Source organism: Cynara cardunculus (genome assembly GCF_001531365.2).
Source record: "Cynara cardunculus var. scolymus isolate 2C chromosome LG 16, CcrdV1, whole genome shotgun sequence".
Lineage (NCBI taxonomy): Eukaryota > Viridiplantae > Streptophyta > Magnoliopsida > Asterales > Asteraceae > Cynara > Cynara cardunculus.
In genome coordinates, this window is record NC_037543.1 from 20,802,393 (window position 1) to 20,821,484 (window position 19,092).

The following is a 19,092-nucleotide window of genomic DNA, read 5'->3' on the forward strand; positions in this document are numbered from 1 at the left end:
GTGTCCCTCAGTCAAGAATTGAGGCCTCGCAATCAATATTTTATCGAACTTCTACATATCTGATCTAACTTAAAAAAGATTATGATTCAAATATGAACCCATGGTGCAATCCGATAACATTACTGACTGTTTTTTCCGACCCCGTTCGTTTGATTCAGATTTCGATCATTGAACCGGGCCGGGTCGGATCCAAATTGGTGTCAATGACCCAAAACCCAAACCCGAATGCATGAATTTAGACGAATGAGCTTCCAAAAAACGCAGAAACTTGGAAATATTTTACCATGATTTTGGGGGAAATTTTCGTGAGTGAGCCCTAAATTGAAAAAATTGGATCGCCATTTTTGTTCCCCAAATACAAACCTGTCTCGTCCATTTCTTTCTCACTTGACTTCAGGTCAAAAACACGAACAACTATCAAATTGATAGTTCTTCAGATCGTTCTTTATTCGTTTTTCGATCACCAGTCATTTTCAATCTGCATCGCAACATATTGGCGTAGATATTTCGTTTCGAATTATTAGCGAAACAAATGCGCGATTTCCGTCGTTACTTGTGATTCATCATCGGTTTTTCAATTCTTGTTTTGTAGGTTTCTTTTTTTTTTTTCTGTTGAGAATTTGGGGTTTCGGGTCGGCGGGAATTGACTGATTGGTTTAAATTTAGGGTTCTTCGGTATTATATTTGATTGAATCTTTGAGATGAATAACAACGCACGCGGAGGAGGAAGGTATCCGCCGGGAATTGGGCGTGGAGGTGGTGGTGGGAATTATCATGGAAATGCCAACCCTAGTTTTCAGCAACAGAGAAATTACCAACAACAGAATGCACAGAGGAACCCGATGCACCAACAACAGTTTCAACAGCAACAACAGTGGTTGAGAAGAAATACATTGGGAAACCATCCAAGTACCACGGTCGAAGTCGAGAAGAATATGCAGTCAGAAGCCAACGATTCTAGGTAGAATTCATTGTTTTTTTATTTATTGTGTTATATTTCTAATTAAGCTTCTTAGTTATTGTGTTAAGTGGAACCATAAGTATGAATGTGGTGTCATTGATAGGTTTGTGTCATTATTTGATAGCTTTATATATTTTGATATCAATACATGGTTCTTCATTCTTTTTATAATTTTATATGAATTTAAATTGTTAAACATTATTGTTCAACACACACATATTATATACGGATTTGATGCCTTAACCAAGTCTTGAAAAACATTATGCCTTGCTATAACTCGTAAGGCTTGACCTTGCTTCCATGCAACGTTCCACGTCACTTAGAACCTGAGGTTTTAAAAATGATCTTTTGATGAGAATATTGAATGAAACCCCTTATAATCGTTTACGAAAATATTGAATTAAATCTTCTGATATTTGTCAATTGTCTGTGAACTTTTGGATACCAAGGAGAGACGAGGGTGATCTGACAATAAGTTTGAAAGTGTATGGCGGCATTAGAAACACAATGTTGCCCAATAATCGCTTTAAGACCGAATACCTATGGTTTAATTTGAGCAGAGAGCATATTGACGAGGGGGGTGGTAGTCACCAATGGAGAACAAATGGTGACAGCTGCGACTATCTAGGCTCCATGTTTCAGAAGGAGGGAGAGGTCAAGGATGGTGTTACACATAGCACAAAATGGAGGTTGGTTAAAGTGGAGCTGCCTTGAAGCATGATGGGGCAAATGTTCTGCTAAATATTTTGGCAACTTCTACAGGTTAGCCGTCAGACCGACTATGTTTTATAGGCGATAAATAAATGCATGAGAGGAAGTTGGAAGTGGCAAACATGAGGATGTTGAGATAGACCTATGGTTGGACGGACCATGTTGGACAAGATACAAAACAAAGTTTTTTTGGCAAAGCTGGGAGTTGCACCTTTCAAGGATAAATGGCGCAACAGAAGATTGTGGTGGTTTGCGCACATTTGCAAATGACAAATGGCTGGGTCTATGAGAAGGGTCAAGAGCATCACGGTTGAGGGCGTGAGGAGGGGCAAGAATGAGGAGATCGTAAGAAGAGCAACCGAGGCTGGACATCGTGACCTTGGACATTTTTGAGTACATGATCTCTGAAGGTGTTAGTGGAGGTGTGGGACTAGGGTAGCATATTATGTGTAAGGACTTGTAAGATTCGACCTTTTGGCTTACTTACTCCTACAACGCTATGGTTCTTTTTTTCTACTATGTCCACTTTCTCGTTACTTGTTTTAACCTTTATCTCTTTTTGCTTGCTGTACTTGTTCTACTTTTCCGAAACTCTTCGTATGTTCCAGTGAATGCTTCGAGCACTTCAACTTTTCAAAATCTCTTTTTTGCAAAAACTTCTTTACAAGCCTTCATTGAAACATCTCTACCTCTTGAGATAGAGGCAAGGTATGCATACATGTTATCCTACTACCCTATTTTCAAGTAGGATATGCTACTTACGATTCTTTTGGTTTTATTACGGTACTATAAGTCTTATTTGATTTTTATGTTGGTTTTTGGGAATAAGTAGAAATTATCGAAGATGCGAGAATATGGAATGGGCTCATCGATACATCTTGAAATTGTGATTTTTTTAGAAATAGGCACAACAAAGATGTAATTAAAAGGGAAATAGTGTACACAAGGTGATACAACGAAAAGTACTGCGATTGATAAAGGCATAAAAGCAGCGAATAGAACAAAAAACATAAAAGAAAAACTTGCCAACATCCAACGCTACAACTGAACATCAACAAATCCGTCCCCAACCCGCCTAAAAAATAAATAGAGGAAAAAAAGTCAAAATCATGGAATTGACTGTATAAGTAGTCCAATCAATGGGCGTTGCTGGAAACATATGGTCTTTAGATTGTAAAGTACTCCATATCTTCTAATTCTTAGCATTTTTGTGTTTTGGTGATGACTCGATTATTGTCTTTATTTATGATGTATAAATATCAACCATATTGTATGTCCTAACTCCTAATTTGTTTGATGCTAAATTGCTTGCTTGCCTTTCATAGTTCCCGAGATTGGAAAGCACAGTTAAGACTCCCACCAGCCGACACTCGATACAGGACAGAGGTATGCATTTATATGCCATTGCTTTGGCAGGGTTTATATATTTATGCATCACATGAACCGTATAATTTTTACCGTGGATCTTCTAGAGCTTGTGCTTCATGTGTTAAAATATTTTGTATGGAAAATTTTGCAATCAAAAGGTCTGAGCATCTTAAATGTGCCACTCTTTGTGTCTGAGACTCTACGCCAAGGTCTTACTGATGGCCTTATTATGCAAATTTATAGGATTCTATATACAAATCTTTTTTTCAGTTTTATATTCTTTTTCTTTCCAAACACCTTAGCATTTCTCGACGTAACTAATTTTTAGTTTTCTTTCTTTTCAGGATGTGACAGCCACCAAAGGAAATGAATTTGAAGATTACTTTCTTAAGCGTGATCTGCTTATGGGGATATATGAGAAGGGTTTTGAGAGGCCTTCTCCAGTTCAGGAGGAGAGTATTCCCATTGCTCTCACAGGAAGCGATATTCTTGCAAGAGCAAAAAATGGGACAGGGAAAACAGCTGCCTTTTGCATTCCCGCTTTAGAAAAGATTGATCAAGATAACAACGTTATTCAAGGTTCTAAACACATTCCGTGTTAATCAAGAAAACAAATGCCTTCGCTTTCCTTTTATATGGTTTAGATATTCGATCTTGAAGCACATTGCCACTTGACACATGGGTTCTTAATAAGGAATATGACTTGAAACTGCTTTTGCTGCATATCATGATAGTTCTTTCCTCATGAAGATATCAAGATGCCTTAAAACCTAGACCGAGTATAAATATTAAGGACTCAAAATTTTACCAACTTGGTGTTCTTTTACATTTGGATGGCTTATGAGTTCCGTAAGAATCAGGTGTAAGATGTTTGCATGCTCGATGTTTTATTGTGTGAATTTTAATGGACTTCTTTTAGCAATGTGAATTCAGTGGACTTGTTTAGGCACCATAATTTAGTTTTCACAAGGTACATCATTCCCATCTTGCTTCTCAAATTTTACATATCTGTATTTCTCCCTTTCACACACTTTTCACTAGCGGGGGTCTTTTTTCACGAAAACAAGCACACTTTTTTAGGGCAGAGGTCAGTCTGCATACATTTTACCCTAGATCCCATCATTAGGTGGGATATACTGGCATCATTTGGTTCGGTTAAGTACATCACCCATCCCATTCTTCTGTTTTAAATTCACATCACACCCTCTATTTTGGTGTCATGGTACCATTAGGGGATGTTTTGTTCTGGCAGGGGAATGAAAATGAAAATGACAGGAAATGGAACTGGGAATGAACCCCAATTTAGCATGGAATGAAAATTTGGCTTGTGGGGGAACAGGCTGATTATATATATGAAACCAAACACTTTCTATTATTTCCAATCCCATTAATTATTGCTTAATACCTCTAACCAAACACCCCCTTAGTGATTGGATTGGAGGATCATAACTGGTTCCTGAGGCATTTTACACCTAGGATGTTTTCATCTATAACTCACTTGTCAATCTTTGATCATAAAAATTGGTTTGTTGCACCAGTGTAGACTCTGTGCATCATGTGTCCTCTATTTCTTTTGATGTTCTTTAAGCAGATTTTGTTATCAGCTATTATCTGCTCTTCTTGGGCATTTCTTAATCAGTAGGTCTCTAAGGTTTATCTGTTTTGCAGTCGTTATACTTGTTCCAACTCGAGAGTTGGCTCTTCAGACCTCACAAGTTTGCAAAGAACTTGGAAAACACTTAAACATCCAAGTTATGGTTACCACCGGTGGAACGAGCTTAAAAGATGACATAATGAGATTATATCAACCGGTTCATTTACTTGTCGGTACTCCTGGAAGAATATTAGACCTTGCAAGAAAGGGAATTTGCATATTGAAAGATTGTGCAATGCTTGTCATGGATGAGGTACAAGCCGATGTCTTTTATACTCCCTCTATCCCAAAAATAAGTGTCCACTTTCAAAAACACGTGTCTATTTTCCAATTCTACCCTTAGGGTGTGTTTGGTATCTGACAGAAGCTGTTTAGCTTTTGGTAAGACAGAGCTGGACAGGACAAAACAGATAAAATGACCAATTTATCCCTAATGAGTTGTTTATATATTTTGATTATTTTATGTAATTTATTAAATTACAATAAAATAAATATTTTTTATTACAAAATATATCATCATAAAGGTTTTGTCAAGACGATTAAAATGACACCAAAATAAAAAGTTTATGTAATTTCCAATTTTTATTTTACACCTTTTCTATATTTTTGTATCATTAATATTTAATAAATTACATAAATTAATCTAAATATAGAAATCGTATAAGATTAATATTTTGAGAACAGTAAAGTGAAAGTTTAAGGAGCATAAAATACAATAAATAGAATTTAAAGAATGAATAAAATGTAAAGAGGGAGGCGTTTGATGTTTTAAAAGAGCATTAGGTTTTTTTTGAGGTTATATTGGTAAATTATAGGTTTGTTCCACCTTGTTTCATGGGGTGAGGGTTGAACACGCTTGTTTCACTCTCTTCCACATAAAAGTCCAGCCAAACATGGAACATTGATCCCTGTTTTGTTCTGTTCAGTGTACCAAACGCACCCGTAGTTATGAGATGATGAAGTTCATTGCTCCATCTATTATCAAGGGTAAAATTGTCATTTAGTTAATTAAAAAGTGTAATAATTACACATTTTTAAAACTGTGCGCCTTTTTCTTTGTGAACATGTATTTTGGGACCGGGGGAGTAGTTAACTAGTTTTCTTTCATCTCTGATCTCTACATACAATTTATTTTGATGGCATTTTTATTCATTTCAGGCGGATAAGCTTTTGTCACCTGAGTTCCAGCCTTCGGTGGAGCAGCTGATTCACTTTATGCCAGCAAACCGTCAAATTTTGATGTTTTCAGCGACGTTTCCTGTGACTGTTAAGGATTTTAAAGAGAGATACCTTCATAAGCCGTATATTATTAACCTCATGGATGAGCTCACACTCAAGGGAATAACACAGTTTTATGCTTTTGTTGAAGAAAGACAGAAAGTTCACTGCCTCAACACACTTTTCTCAAAGGTTTTAACCTCCCCAAATAAATTCCATTCTATAGTTTCTACTCCCTCTGTTCCAAAATAAATGTCCACGATGAAAGTTAACTAAATGACAATTTTACCCTTAATACTAGAGGGAGTAATGAATTTCTCCATCTCCTAATTAAGGGCAGAGTTGGAAAATAGGCACTTAGGCAAACATTTTTAGAAATGTGTAATTATTACTCTTTTAATTAACTAAATGACAATTTGACACTTAATAGTAGAGAGAGTAATGAATATCTCCATTCTTGATTGAGGGTAGAATTGGAAAATAGGCACTTAGACACACAATTATAGAAATGTGTAACTCTTACTCTTTTAATTAACTAAATGACAATTTTCTTCTTCAGAGTAGAGGGAGTAATGAATTTCTCCATCACCTAATTAAGGGTAGAATTGGAAAATAGGCACTTAGACACAATGTGTAACTATTACCCTTTTAATGAACTAAATGACAATTTTACCCTTGATAGTAGAGTGGAGTAATGAATCTCTCCATCTCATAGCTAAGATATAGTTGGAAATTAGGCACGCACTTTCAAAAATGAACACTTATTTGAGATAAACAAATAGCTATATGGACATTTATTTCGGGAATAGAGGGCGTATATTACAATTGGAAGTATGACCCATTTGTTTACAGCTTCAAATCAACCAATCAATAATTTTCTGCAATTCTGTGAATCGGGTTGAGCTTCTGGCCAAGAAAATTACGGAGCTTGGTTACTCGTGTTTCTACATTCATGCAAAAATGCTCCAAGATCATCGTAATAGAGTATTTCATGATTTTCGTAACGGTGCCTGCAGGAATCTTGTTTGTACTGGTATCACTACTCAATTTCATTAATCATTTCTATTTCTTGCTTTGCAGTTCCGTTTTTACGTTAACGTTCTTTTTTTATGAACACAATGAATTGCAGATTTATTTACAAGGGGTATCGATATCCAAGCAGTAAATGTGGTTATCAATTTCGACTTCCCAAAGAATTCAGAAACATATTTGCACAGAGTACGGTTGGATGAAATCTAGTCTTCGGCATTTTAGTGCATATCTCGTTTACATTTTCAGTATTCATATAATTTTTTATTTAGGTTGGTCGATCTGGGCGGTTTGGACACCTTGGATTGGCTGTAAATCTGATCACATATGAAGATCGCTTCAATTTGTATGCCTACTGCTTTTTTACGCTTGCCCGTGTTCATTGCTTCAAATGGGATTTTTGTCATTGGCTTACGTGCTTCTAATTCTCTCAGGTATAGGATCGAACAAGAGCTTGGAACTGAGATTAAGCAAATTCCTCCATTCATTGATCAGGCTATTTATTGTCGGTAACTGAACTACTGGAGTCTGAGAACTTTGGCGTATGCTGAATGGGCGGCAACTATGTGGTGAGTTTTAACTGACATCTGTTTGCTTTTAAAATGTCGAAGCTCTTTTTAGGTTATCGACCATTTTTGCTAAACCATTGTCGTAATTCAGTAAAACCGGACCTTTTGGAACAATACTCGAGATTTTCACTTTTCACAATTTGGAGGTCTTTACGAAAACAATTGCTCTACTTTTTGGGAGGGAGGTCAGCATACATCTTACCTCCGAGACCCTCCTTATTACCTACACAAATTGGGTAAAAGCTAACCAGGTAACAGTGTGGTCTGGGTAAGATGTTCAGGGCCATAAACCAACAACTTACCGGCAAGAGTCACCACATTCACTTACCTTGTTGGTTAACATTCTCGTCCATTAAAATGAATTGCTGGTAAGCGTCTTCTACCTGGGAAGTGCTTACCGGGTAAGAGTCTTCTTCCTCACCGGGTAAGATTCTCAGACCTTGTCATGCCTTTTACCGGTTAAGATTCTCGGGCCTTGTCATGCTCATCCGGTAAGGTAAACGACACCTGGTAAGTGTGCCTATCCGGTAAGAGTTTGGTTAATGGCTCCTCTTTCCGGATAAGTGTCGATTGAAAATGGGTGTTCATTTAGTATTTTGTAGTAAATGCTTACCGAATAAACCAATTTGGGTAAGTACTGTTTGACTCAGTCAATGACATATTGGTGGCCGACTCGGTCAGTTAGAAGGTAAACAACATTATCTCTTACCGGGTAAGGGTAAAGACAAGAGGCTCTTATCCAGTAAGGGTGCTTTTGGTATGCAGACGAGACTGGATGAGCGAAAGAAATGTGGAAATAAATAGTTTAGAATCTCGTCCTACTTTTTTGTTCCACCTATTTTGGTGGGATAAAAATGTATTTTTGTCTCACTCCGGTCTTGTCCCATACCAGTCTAATGTTGAGTCAAACACGGAACATCATGTTTTTTAGAGTAAATTACGATTTTTGTTCCTATGCTTTGTTAATAATTTCTATTTTCATCCCGGTGATTTAGAAATTGCGGTTTTAGTTCCTATAGTTTGCAAATTATTGTTATTTTCATTCTCGGACTAATTTCTACCTTTAAATAAAAGGGACCAAAACAGTAAGTAATTATAAATCATAGGGATTGAAAAAACAATAAATTGTAAATTATAAGGATGAATATAGCAATGAATTACAAACCATAGGGACGAAAACCGTAATTTTTAAACATAGAGACTAAAAGTGTAATTTACTCATGTTTTTATTTTGTCTTGTCCTGCATACCAAATGTATCCTAACTGAATGATCAAAAATACAAATTGCATTACGGTCTTGAGTAAACCTTTATCTTTTGCAGAACGGAGGGGTTGGCGAAATATTATTCCGAAACATTCGTTCTTGACTTCGGAGTACAACGCTTACCTGATTGTTTTCAAACGGAAGAGGGTCGTTTCTTCACGAAATCCGTCGTATTTTAAGTACAATGCTTTATAGTTACTGATAACTTTGATTGTTTTCAAATAGAAGACTAAGTCATTTCCTTAAGAAAACTTGTCATCTTCGCTATGAATCTTCGAGTGGAAGTAAATTATCTTTCGAATCTTATTGACGCTTTTTTGTTCTTTTCGCTTTCGCCAACGTATTCGCCCAATTGGCTTTTGACCGGATTGATATGAATCGAGTTGTGTCACGTCTTTGATTAATACGCTATACTTTACATCAAACCGGTGTTTTATGGTGATCGTTTTTCAAAGAAAACGCCATATATTGCGTTATTTTGGTTTTATAAAATAGTTTTGTCTTATCTTAAAGGACAGTATAAAAGATTTGTTATAACAACATCGATAATAAAATCCATATATTCTTTTTCAAAATCCTCTTATATGTGAGTTGCACATAGGGTATAATTGTCATTTTGAGTTTTATGTAGGATTATAGACTTGAGATCATGTGAGACAAACATTTTTTGTGATACCCATGAGACCATTTTTTTACACTTAAAACTTCACAATAAAACACTATGAAGATAACCTTCACAATGAAACATTGTGAAGATAACCTTTACGGTGTTTTTTCTGTTGAAGGTTTAAATTTTTTTTACTATTATAATATTTTGCTATGAAGTTTCAAGTATAAAAATATAGTTTCATGAACATTACAAAAATAAGCTGGTTTCATATGAACCGAATCTTGGTTTATAATCGTCTTTTTGTTATACATGTGACTTGCACATAGGGTATAATTGTCTTTTTGTTATACGTCTTTTTGTTATAAATGTGAGATGCACATAGGATATAATCGTCTTTTTAGGTCTCACTCCGTTTCTTCTTCTCTCTCTCAGACTCCACCGTCCGCCCCTCCCGTCCTTCCCTCTCTCTCTCTCTCTCTCTCTCTCTCTCGACCACCGCCCCGTCCTCCCTCTCTCTCTCGATCTCTCCACCACCGCCCCTTCCTCCCTCTCACTCGATCGATCGATCTCTCCACCACCGCCCTCCTCTCTCGATCTCTCTCGACCACCGCTCCTTTCTCTCTCTCTCTCTCTCTCTTGATCTCGATCTCTCGACCACCGATCCTCTCTTTCTCTCTCGATCTCTCGCTCGGCCTTCCACCATTCCGACTCCGGCGGCTATCGCTCCGACGACTCTACAAAAATCGATAGCAACTTCGACGGCAGCATCGACGGAGACTATCGATAACTTAGGTTTTTAGTTTGAAAATGTTCGATTCTGAGTTCCCATTTCTGTTGTCGATTTTCCATCATCAACAACCCTAAGTTTCTGTTCTTTGATTCCATTCCTCATTCTTAACTGCTTGATTTCTTCTGTTATTCACAAACTCATTCCATTGTAACATCACCACTTATATTTGTCCGTAATCCGTTGGTTGGGTTCCGGTGAGAATAAAAGTTACGGTGAGACCGGTAAGAAGAGATCTTCTTTATTGGATCAATCATAATTGAATCTCGACACAAATGAAATGCACCGGATCAATTCTTGTATCAAGCGCATTTCATGTGCACCTTAACTTTTTATTCTCACACAATCTTAGTCATCTGCAATGACTCTTAACCATAAAACGGATACTATAATCATGGTGTTCATCTAAACCGTCAAACCCTTAGGGGTGTTTGGGATAGCTTATAAAAAACAATTTATTAACTTATTTTGGTGTGACACTGAAAATAAACATTTTTGAGAGTTTGGATAAACAATTTATATCGGTGTCAAACCGGTAATAAGGAGTTTTTGAAGAAGTTAAAGTCTTTTAACTTATAATAAGTTGATAAATGCTTTTATAGAAAAACATAAGTTGTTTCAGATAAACAATTCCAAATGCCCCCTAAATCGAATAACATCGAATCGTGCTTTTTAGAACATTTGAGGTGCGGTATGCGCTTTGCATTTTTCATCAAACTCATGGTGTTTTTTAAAATACTGTAAAGGTAATCTTCACAGTGTTTTTTCTGTTAAAGGTTTAGATTTTTTTCTAGCTTCACAATATTTTGATGTAAAATTTCAAATGTAAAAAATTTGGTTTCTATCATGGGCAATTGGGCATCACAAAAACAAACTGGTCAGAAACCCAATCTTGAGGTTAATAATCGTCTTTTTGTTATATATGTGAGATGCACATAGGGATATAATCGTCTTTTTAGGTCTCCCTTCGTTTCTTCTCTCTCTCGGACTCTCCACCGTCCGCCCCTCCCTTCCTTCTCTCTCTCTCGATCTCTCCACCACGACCCTCCTCTCTCGACCACCGCCCCTTCCTCCCTCTCTCTCTCTCTCGATCGATCGATCTCTCCACCACCGCCCTCTTCTCTCGATCTCTCTCGTCCACCGCCCCTTCCTCCCTCTCTCTCTCTCGATCGATCTCTCCACCACCGCCCTCCTCTCTCGATCGCTCAAGACCACCGCCCCTTCCTTCCTCTCTCTCTGCTCGATCTCTCAACCACCGACCCTCTCTTTCTCTCTCGATCTCGCTCGGCCTTCCACCATTCCGACTCCGGCGGCCATCGCTCCGAGGACTCTACAAAAATCGATAGAAACTTCGACGGCAACATCGACGGAGACTATCGATAACTTAGGTTTTTAGTTTGAAAATGTTCGATTCTGAGTTCCGATTTTCCATCATCAACAACCCTAAGTTTCTGTTCTCTCATTCTTCACTCCTTGATTTCTTATGTTATTCACAAACTCATTCCATTGTAACATCACCACTTATATTTGTCCCTAATCCGTTAAAATGGTTGGGTTCCGGTGAGAATGAAAACTATGGTGAAAAAGATAGGAAGAGATCTTCGTCCTTGGATCAATCATAATTGAATCTCGACACTAATGATATGCACCGGATCAATTCCCGTATCAACCGCATTTCATGGGATGGTGATGAGATTAAAAGTGATGAAGGGTCTAGATTACTTCTTACTTTTCCATGTTTAATTTTTATTATGACACGATCATTAATCATCTGTCAAAACTCTTAACCATAAAACTGATACGATAATTATGGTGTTCATCTAAACTGTCAAACCCTACAAATCACATACAACTCACTTTGTGTTGCATTGCATATATTAATTTATTACGAATATAGAGTGGGTTTCAAATACAATCATATTAATGTAACAAAAACCATATATTAGAAAACAGTTGAGATATATATGGAAGATGATCAGGGTTTTTATTCATTGTGAACGAGAACCTATAGATTGATTTACTATGTGTATGTGTGTAAAATCATAACTTACCACTTTCAGTTCTTATCGAAATGAATCGAGAACCCATCAATAATCTATCCATTGATTTGGTGTGTGTTTGTGATTTGTGTAAAACCATAACCTACAACCATTGTTCATCGAGAACTATCGAGAATCCAACAAAGAAAGAAAAGAAAAACTAAAGTATATAGGTAGGGTTGAAACTGTAGTATATTCATGAGAAATATTATGGTGAAAGGGAAATTGACAGAGACAATCAATCAGCAATCAGGGTTTCACTTTTTAGTCATTTTCACTTTTTAGCCAAATTTTCTTGACACATAAATGTAAGGATTCTCTTTTTTTCCGATCAATATGCAGTCTTTTCTACATAAGAATTGGCTAAAACTGAAAGTGGGTTTCAAAATGGCTAAAAATAGAACCACCTATAAACTTTGACTATTTATGTAAATTAACCTAGAAATTAATATAATTTTTTTATTAACTTGGACATCTAACCCGCTATGCGAGCCGACTAATCCTAGGGCGACCATCTGCTTTGCAGATAGCTCGGAGTCACCGCATTTGAACCTTCGTGATCACAAGAAGATTTTTATTTCTTTTTGGATTAGAATCTGAGACCTCCTGATATTTTTAACCTTTGGAGCCAAATTCAAACCAATTAGGTACTACCTTTGTGGTTGAAATTAATATTTATGATAAATATAATACTGATATGAATACTAGAGAATTGTTCTTTACACATGAATATGAAATATTGAATATCAATGATGAATAATATGTAGAGCAAATTATGATTTTCATCCCTATAGTTTATTAATAATTTCAATTCTTGTCCCTATAATTATGAAATTACAATTTTTTGTCCTTATAGTTTACAATTTATTTACTATCTCTTCACATGTATTATCACATATGTTAAGAGTGTTTTCACGTTTTCGTAAAATAAAGTTGTTCTCGTTTAAACTTCATATATATATATATATATATATATGTGTGTGTGTGTGTGTGTGTGTATGTGTGTGTGTGTATGATTGAGTTACAGTGAGAAAATAAGTTATGGTGAGAACCGTAAGAAGAGATTTCCACACTTGGATCAATCTTAATTGAATGTCAACACTAATGAGATACATGAAGATTCATCAGATTAATTTTCTTCTAAAACACAATTCATATATAAACATAAAATTAAAAATAATCAAGGAATCAGATGTCTTCTTAACACCTCTCTATCTTATTTTCATATATATATATATATATATATATATATATATATATATTATATGGTTGGGAGGCAAGAAAACATGCAACACATTATCCATAAGGTCATGGGACATATAATAATGATGGGTTGACCGTTTGACCACATTAAATTCTTCCAATGGGCCCACTTACTGAATTATATTTGACTTATGTGGCTCCCTATTATTCAAATTCCCAAATATATATATAACCCTTTCTCTACTTTTTACACCAAAATGATCCATTTTGTCAACAATATTTGGTCAAAATTCTAGTTATTTTCACTTTATAGATTTTTAGACGTTTTTTTAGGAGGACAAATGCTACGATACCGCTAAGTCAAATGTCATTTTGTTAGATTTTTAGACGTTAATAGTCATATTATTCGAGTTCTGTTGCCTTTTTTTAGTCAGATGTTTGGACCAATTTACGTGCACATGGACTAATTCGAGGGGTCCTCAAGAACAACTGGAAAAATCCCAAACCTTACAGGACTCCATAAAATATTTTGTTGTCAATGTAAACCTCAGATGAACAAACGGGGTCAAGCACCCCTGTTGGTTTTTGGTTTCACGCAACCTTCTCTTACATCCACAGTGATTTAATTAGCCGACCATTACAACAACTGAGAGTAAATGACATAATAAATGAATGGTGTTCTTAAATGCAGAAACAACGCACGTATCTTAAGAGACTTCAAAGCTTAAAAACAAGGATAAGAGAAATTGAGACAAAAAGGAAAAACTATAGAGATGTACTTTAAAACCACCTTTGTAGCATACATAGTCAAAGTTGAATACATACATAAAACATAAACTATATGTCGTATTATACTTGTTCAAAACTCGTGAGATCGCTCTTCAAACATCACGAGTTTGCAAAGAACTTGGAAAACACAAAAACACGAGAGAATCAACTTAAAAGATGACTTAATGGGTTTGTACCAGCGTGTACACTCACTTGTCGATACTCCTCGAAGAATTTGCAAAATAAGAATACAAAGAAACATGGATATTGAAAGATTGTGTAATGTTTCATGGATGAAGTGCAAATGGGTTGTTTAATAGTAAATTACTCTTTGTACTTCATCCATGACTAGCATTGCACAATCTTTCAATATCCATTTTTCAATTTTTCTTTTTGCAAGATCTAAATTCTTCTAGGAATATCGACAAGTGAATGTATGCTTTGATACAATCTCATTATGTCATCTTTTAAGTTGATTCTACCGTGTTTTTATGTTTTCCAAGTTCTTTGCAAGCTTGTGATGTTTGAAGAGCCATCACATGAGTTTTGAACAATTACTCTCCGGTATATGTTTATATACGTATTAGACTTTTGTTGTGGTTGGATCTTTATTTGACCGCCCAAATGTGTATTTTTCGATATTTTCTTATAAATTTATCCTAGTATGAATGGAAATTTCACGTATAGTCAAGGGCGCCGGAAGAAACAAAAAGAAAATACAATTTATCGTAACAAATACTATATATATATGGTTGAGTTCACGTGTGACCAGACAGTTTTCGTGAGGCAACATTTTTACACATGAAACATCATAGCAAAATGTTGTGAAGGTAAAAAGAAGTCGAACCTTCACAACAAAAACACTCTGAAGGTTACCTTTATTTGCTGTGAAATTTCAAATGTAAAAATGTTGTCTCACATGTCTCACGAAAACAATCTTGTCTCACGCAAACAATCTTGTCTCACATGATACCAAGTCTATAGACACACACACACACACATATATATATATATATATATATATATGTCTGTGTGTGTGTGTGTGTGTATATATATATATAGAGAGAGAGGTTGGTTATTATACAACCCTTGTCATTTGTGCAATCAATACAACTCAATCTCAACCGTCCATTTCATTTGATTAATATGTGATTTTATAGAGGTTTTGATTATTTCCTAATATAAAGTATTAATCATAATTAATGAACCGTATTCATCTTCCATAAATATTTAAATCATAATAAATGAACTCTNGGTTTTGATTATTTCCTAATATAAAGTATTAATCATAATTAATGAACCGTATTCATCTTCCATAAATATTTAAATCATAATAAATGAACTCTAATCATTTCCATAAATATTTCAATTTATTGGGTTGCATGGGTTGTACAAATGCGATAGGTTGTATTTGAAATAAACCCTATATATATATATATATAGATTTGGAATAACGTGAGACCAACGTGTTTTTGTGAGATCATTTTTTTTACACTTGAAACTTCATAGCAGAACGCTGTGAAGGTAACCTTCATAGTGTTTTTGCCGTGAAGGTCTGGATTTTTTTTATATCTTAACAACGTTTTGCTGTGAAGTTTCATGTGTAAAAATGTTGTCTCACGTGTCTTACTAAAACATATTGGTTTCTTGTGATCCCAAGTCTATATATATACTCAGGAAATGTTGGATATAAAGTCTAAACTTAGACAATTAAGAACACAAAATTACCTCATTCACATATATGTAAAAAATAATTCTAAAGATTTGTCTAAAAGTTATCAAGATGTACTTGTCCCATACTTGGTTGTCTTTTAGTAACAAATGACATCATGACCATGACTTACTCATTGGATTCATGTGGTTCCATGAGTGCATTTATAAGTTTCCAAAGAACTTCGAATAACACCAAAAACATGGAGGAATCAACTTAAAATATGATATAATGCGACTGTATAATCAACATCAACATACTTCTGAGAAAGAATATTAGATCTTGCAAAAAAGGGAACGTGCATACTGAAAGATTGTGTAATGTTTGTCATGGATGAGTTGCAAAGGGATTCTCTGGTAGAGGATTGTTTTCAACTCATACATGACTAACATTGCATAATCTTTCAGTATATATATTCCCTTTCTTGCAAGATCTGATATTCTTCCAAGAGTACCAACAGGTAAATGATCATGCTGACACAAACTCATCATGTCATCTTTGAAGCTAATTCCAGTATCACTAACCATAATTTGAATATCACGTGTTTCCAAGTTTTTTGCAAATTCGTGACGTTTGAAGAGCCATCTCATTGAGTTTTGAACAAGTATAATGTTGCATTTAGTGTATGTTTATGTATGTGTTCGACTTTGGTTGTGGTTGAACTTTTGTATGATTGTCTAAACATGTTTTTTTATATTCTTTATACATTTCTTTCGTACATAAATGATAGATTCAATGAGAGTCAACGGTGTTGGAAGAAACAAAAAAAAATATGCACAAAAAATGAAAATACAAAACTAGTTGAAACACTCATGGAATTACCCAAATCCACAAAATGTGCCGTTGGTGATAATAGGTTTAAGCTCGGTTATGTTTAGGCGTTGCAACAATTGTTAGATGTTCTTTTACGTATTCTTTTAAATAGTTAGCATTCTCGTTTAATCCTACCCTCCCCCCCCCCTCTCTTTCTATGTATATATATATATATATATATATATATATATATATATGTATATATAGTATTTCAAACTACCATTATAAAGTTAGTTGTCATCCTAAACCTTCTATGCAACTTTACATCTAAAAGCCATTAACGCCTAAAGATAACGAGGTTTGAATCTTCATGAGAATCACTTCTTGGATTCATGTAGTTCCACAGGTTGAGTACCTTCCTCTCTTATCCACAATTTATTCGTTCTTTTAACTCCCTTGACTATCCTTCAGCATATCATGCCTACGAGAAAAATGTATAAAGAAAAATACATGTTTAGACAGTCATACAAAGTTCATCCATAGTCGAAGTTGAATACGTACATAAACATAAACTATATGTAGCATTATAGTTTTTCAAAACTCGTGAGATAGCTCTTCAAACAACACAAGTTTGCAAAGAACTTGGAAAACATAACAACACGAGAGAATCAACTTAAAATATGACTTAATGAGTTTGTAGCAGCGTGTACACTCACTTGTCGATACTCCTCGAAGAATTTGCAAAATAAGAACACAAAGAAACATGGGTATTGAAAGATTGTGTAATGTTTCATGGATGAAGTGCAAACGGGTTGTTTAATAGTAAATTACTCTTTGTATTTCATCCATGACTAGCATTGCACAATCTTTCAATATCCATTTTTCAATGTTTCTTTTTGCAAGATCTAAATTCTTCTAGGAATATCGACAAGTGAATGTATGCTTTGATACAATCTCATTATGTCATCTTTTAAGTTGATTMTGCCGTGTTTTTGTGTTTTCCAAGTTCTTTGCAAGCTTGTGATGTTTGAAGAGCCATCACATGAGTTTTGAACAAATATTCTCTAGTATATGTTTGTATACGTATTAAACTTTTGTTGTAGTTGGATTTTTATTTGACTGTCCAAACGTGTATTTTTCGTTATTTTCTTATAAATTTATAATAGTATGAATGGAAATTTCACGTATAGTCAAGGGTGCCGGAAGAAACAAGAAGAAAATACAAAACAAGTTGATATATTGTGGAAGGTCTCAGGGTTTTATTTAGTATTTTAGTAAATGCTTTCCGAATAAAACCAATTTGGGTAAGTACTGTTTGACTCGGTCAATGACATATTGGTGGCCGACTCGCTCAGTTAGAAGTTCACGTAACATTATCTCTTACCGAGTAAGGGTGCGTTTGGTATGCAAACGAGACTAGATGAACGAAAAAATTGTGGAAGGTTTTAGGGTTTTAATTCGACATGAACAGTTTAGAATCTTGTCTCATCTCCTACTTTTTTGTTCCACTTATTTTAGTGGGATAAAAAAATGTATTTTTGTCTCATTCAGGTCCTGTCTTATCCCAATCTAATGTCGAGTCAAACACGGAACATCATGTTCTCAGAGTAAATTATGATTTTTGTCCCTATGCTTTGTTAATAATTTCTATTTTCACCCTGTTGATTTCGAAATTGCTATTTTAGTCCCTATAGTTTGCAATTTATTGCTATATTTGTCCTCGGACTAATTTCTACCTTTAAATAAAAGGGACCAAAGCAGTAAATAATTATAAACCATAGGGATCGAAAAACAATAAATTGTAAATCATAAGGATGAATATAGCAATGAATTACAAACCATAGGGATGAAAACATAATTTTTAAACCATAGGGACGAAAACCGCAATTTTTAAACATAGAGACTAAAAATGTGATTTACTTTTTGTCTTGTCCTGCATACCAAATGTACCCCAACTGAACGATCAAAAATATGGATTGCATCACGGTCTTAAGTAAACCTTTATCTTTTGCAGAATGGAGGGGTTGGCGAAATATTATTCCGACACATTCGTTCTTTACTTTGAAGTACAACGCTTACCTGATTGTTTTCAAACGGAAGAGGGTCGTTTCTTCACGAAATCCATCGTATTTTAAGTACAATGCTTTATAGTTACCGATAACTTTGATTGTTTTCAAATAGAAGACTAAGTCATTTCCTTAAGAAAACTTGTCGTCTTTGCTACGAATCTTTGAGTGGAAGTAAATTATCTTTCGAATCTTATTGACGTTTTATGTTTTTTCCGTTTTCGCCAACGTATTCGCCCAATTGGCTTTTGACCGGATTGATATGAATCGAGTTGTGTCATGTCTTTGATTAATACGTTATACTTTACATCAAACCGGTGTTTTACAGTGATCGTTTTTCAACGAAAATGCCATATATTGCGTTATTGTGGAATTAGGTCG

At 35.2% G+C, this 19,092-nt stretch overlaps 1 protein-coding gene across 4 annotated transcripts; it reads left to right on the forward strand.

Annotated features, from left to right (window-relative positions):
• Positions 1 to 313: 313 nt before the first annotated feature.
• LOC112529502 (DEAD-box ATP-dependent RNA helicase 8-like) lies at positions 314 to 18,850 on the forward strand. 4 transcript variants are annotated; one of them, XM_025140812.1, is made up of 11 exons: positions 320 to 588; positions 667 to 961; positions 2,998 to 3,058; positions 3,385 to 3,619; positions 4,709 to 4,947; positions 5,853 to 6,104; positions 6,765 to 6,945; positions 7,042 to 7,130; positions 7,214 to 7,287; positions 7,376 to 7,510; positions 18,660 to 18,850. In XM_025140812.1, exons 2-10 carry the CDS (start codon positions 702 to 704, stop codon positions 7,452 to 7,454), a joined length of 1,470 nt encoding a protein of 489 aa, XP_024996580.1. In that variant the 5' UTR covers positions 320 to 588; positions 667 to 701; the 3' UTR covers positions 7,455 to 7,510; positions 18,660 to 18,850. The 4 variants fall into 4 exon arrangements, with proteins under 4 accessions (XP_024996579.1, XP_024996581.1, XP_024996580.1 ...); XM_025140814.1 differs by having other exon boundaries at positions 329 to 397; XM_025140811.1 differs by having other exon boundaries at positions 314 to 961.
• The last annotated feature ends 242 nt before the right edge of the window (positions 18,851 to 19,092 follow it).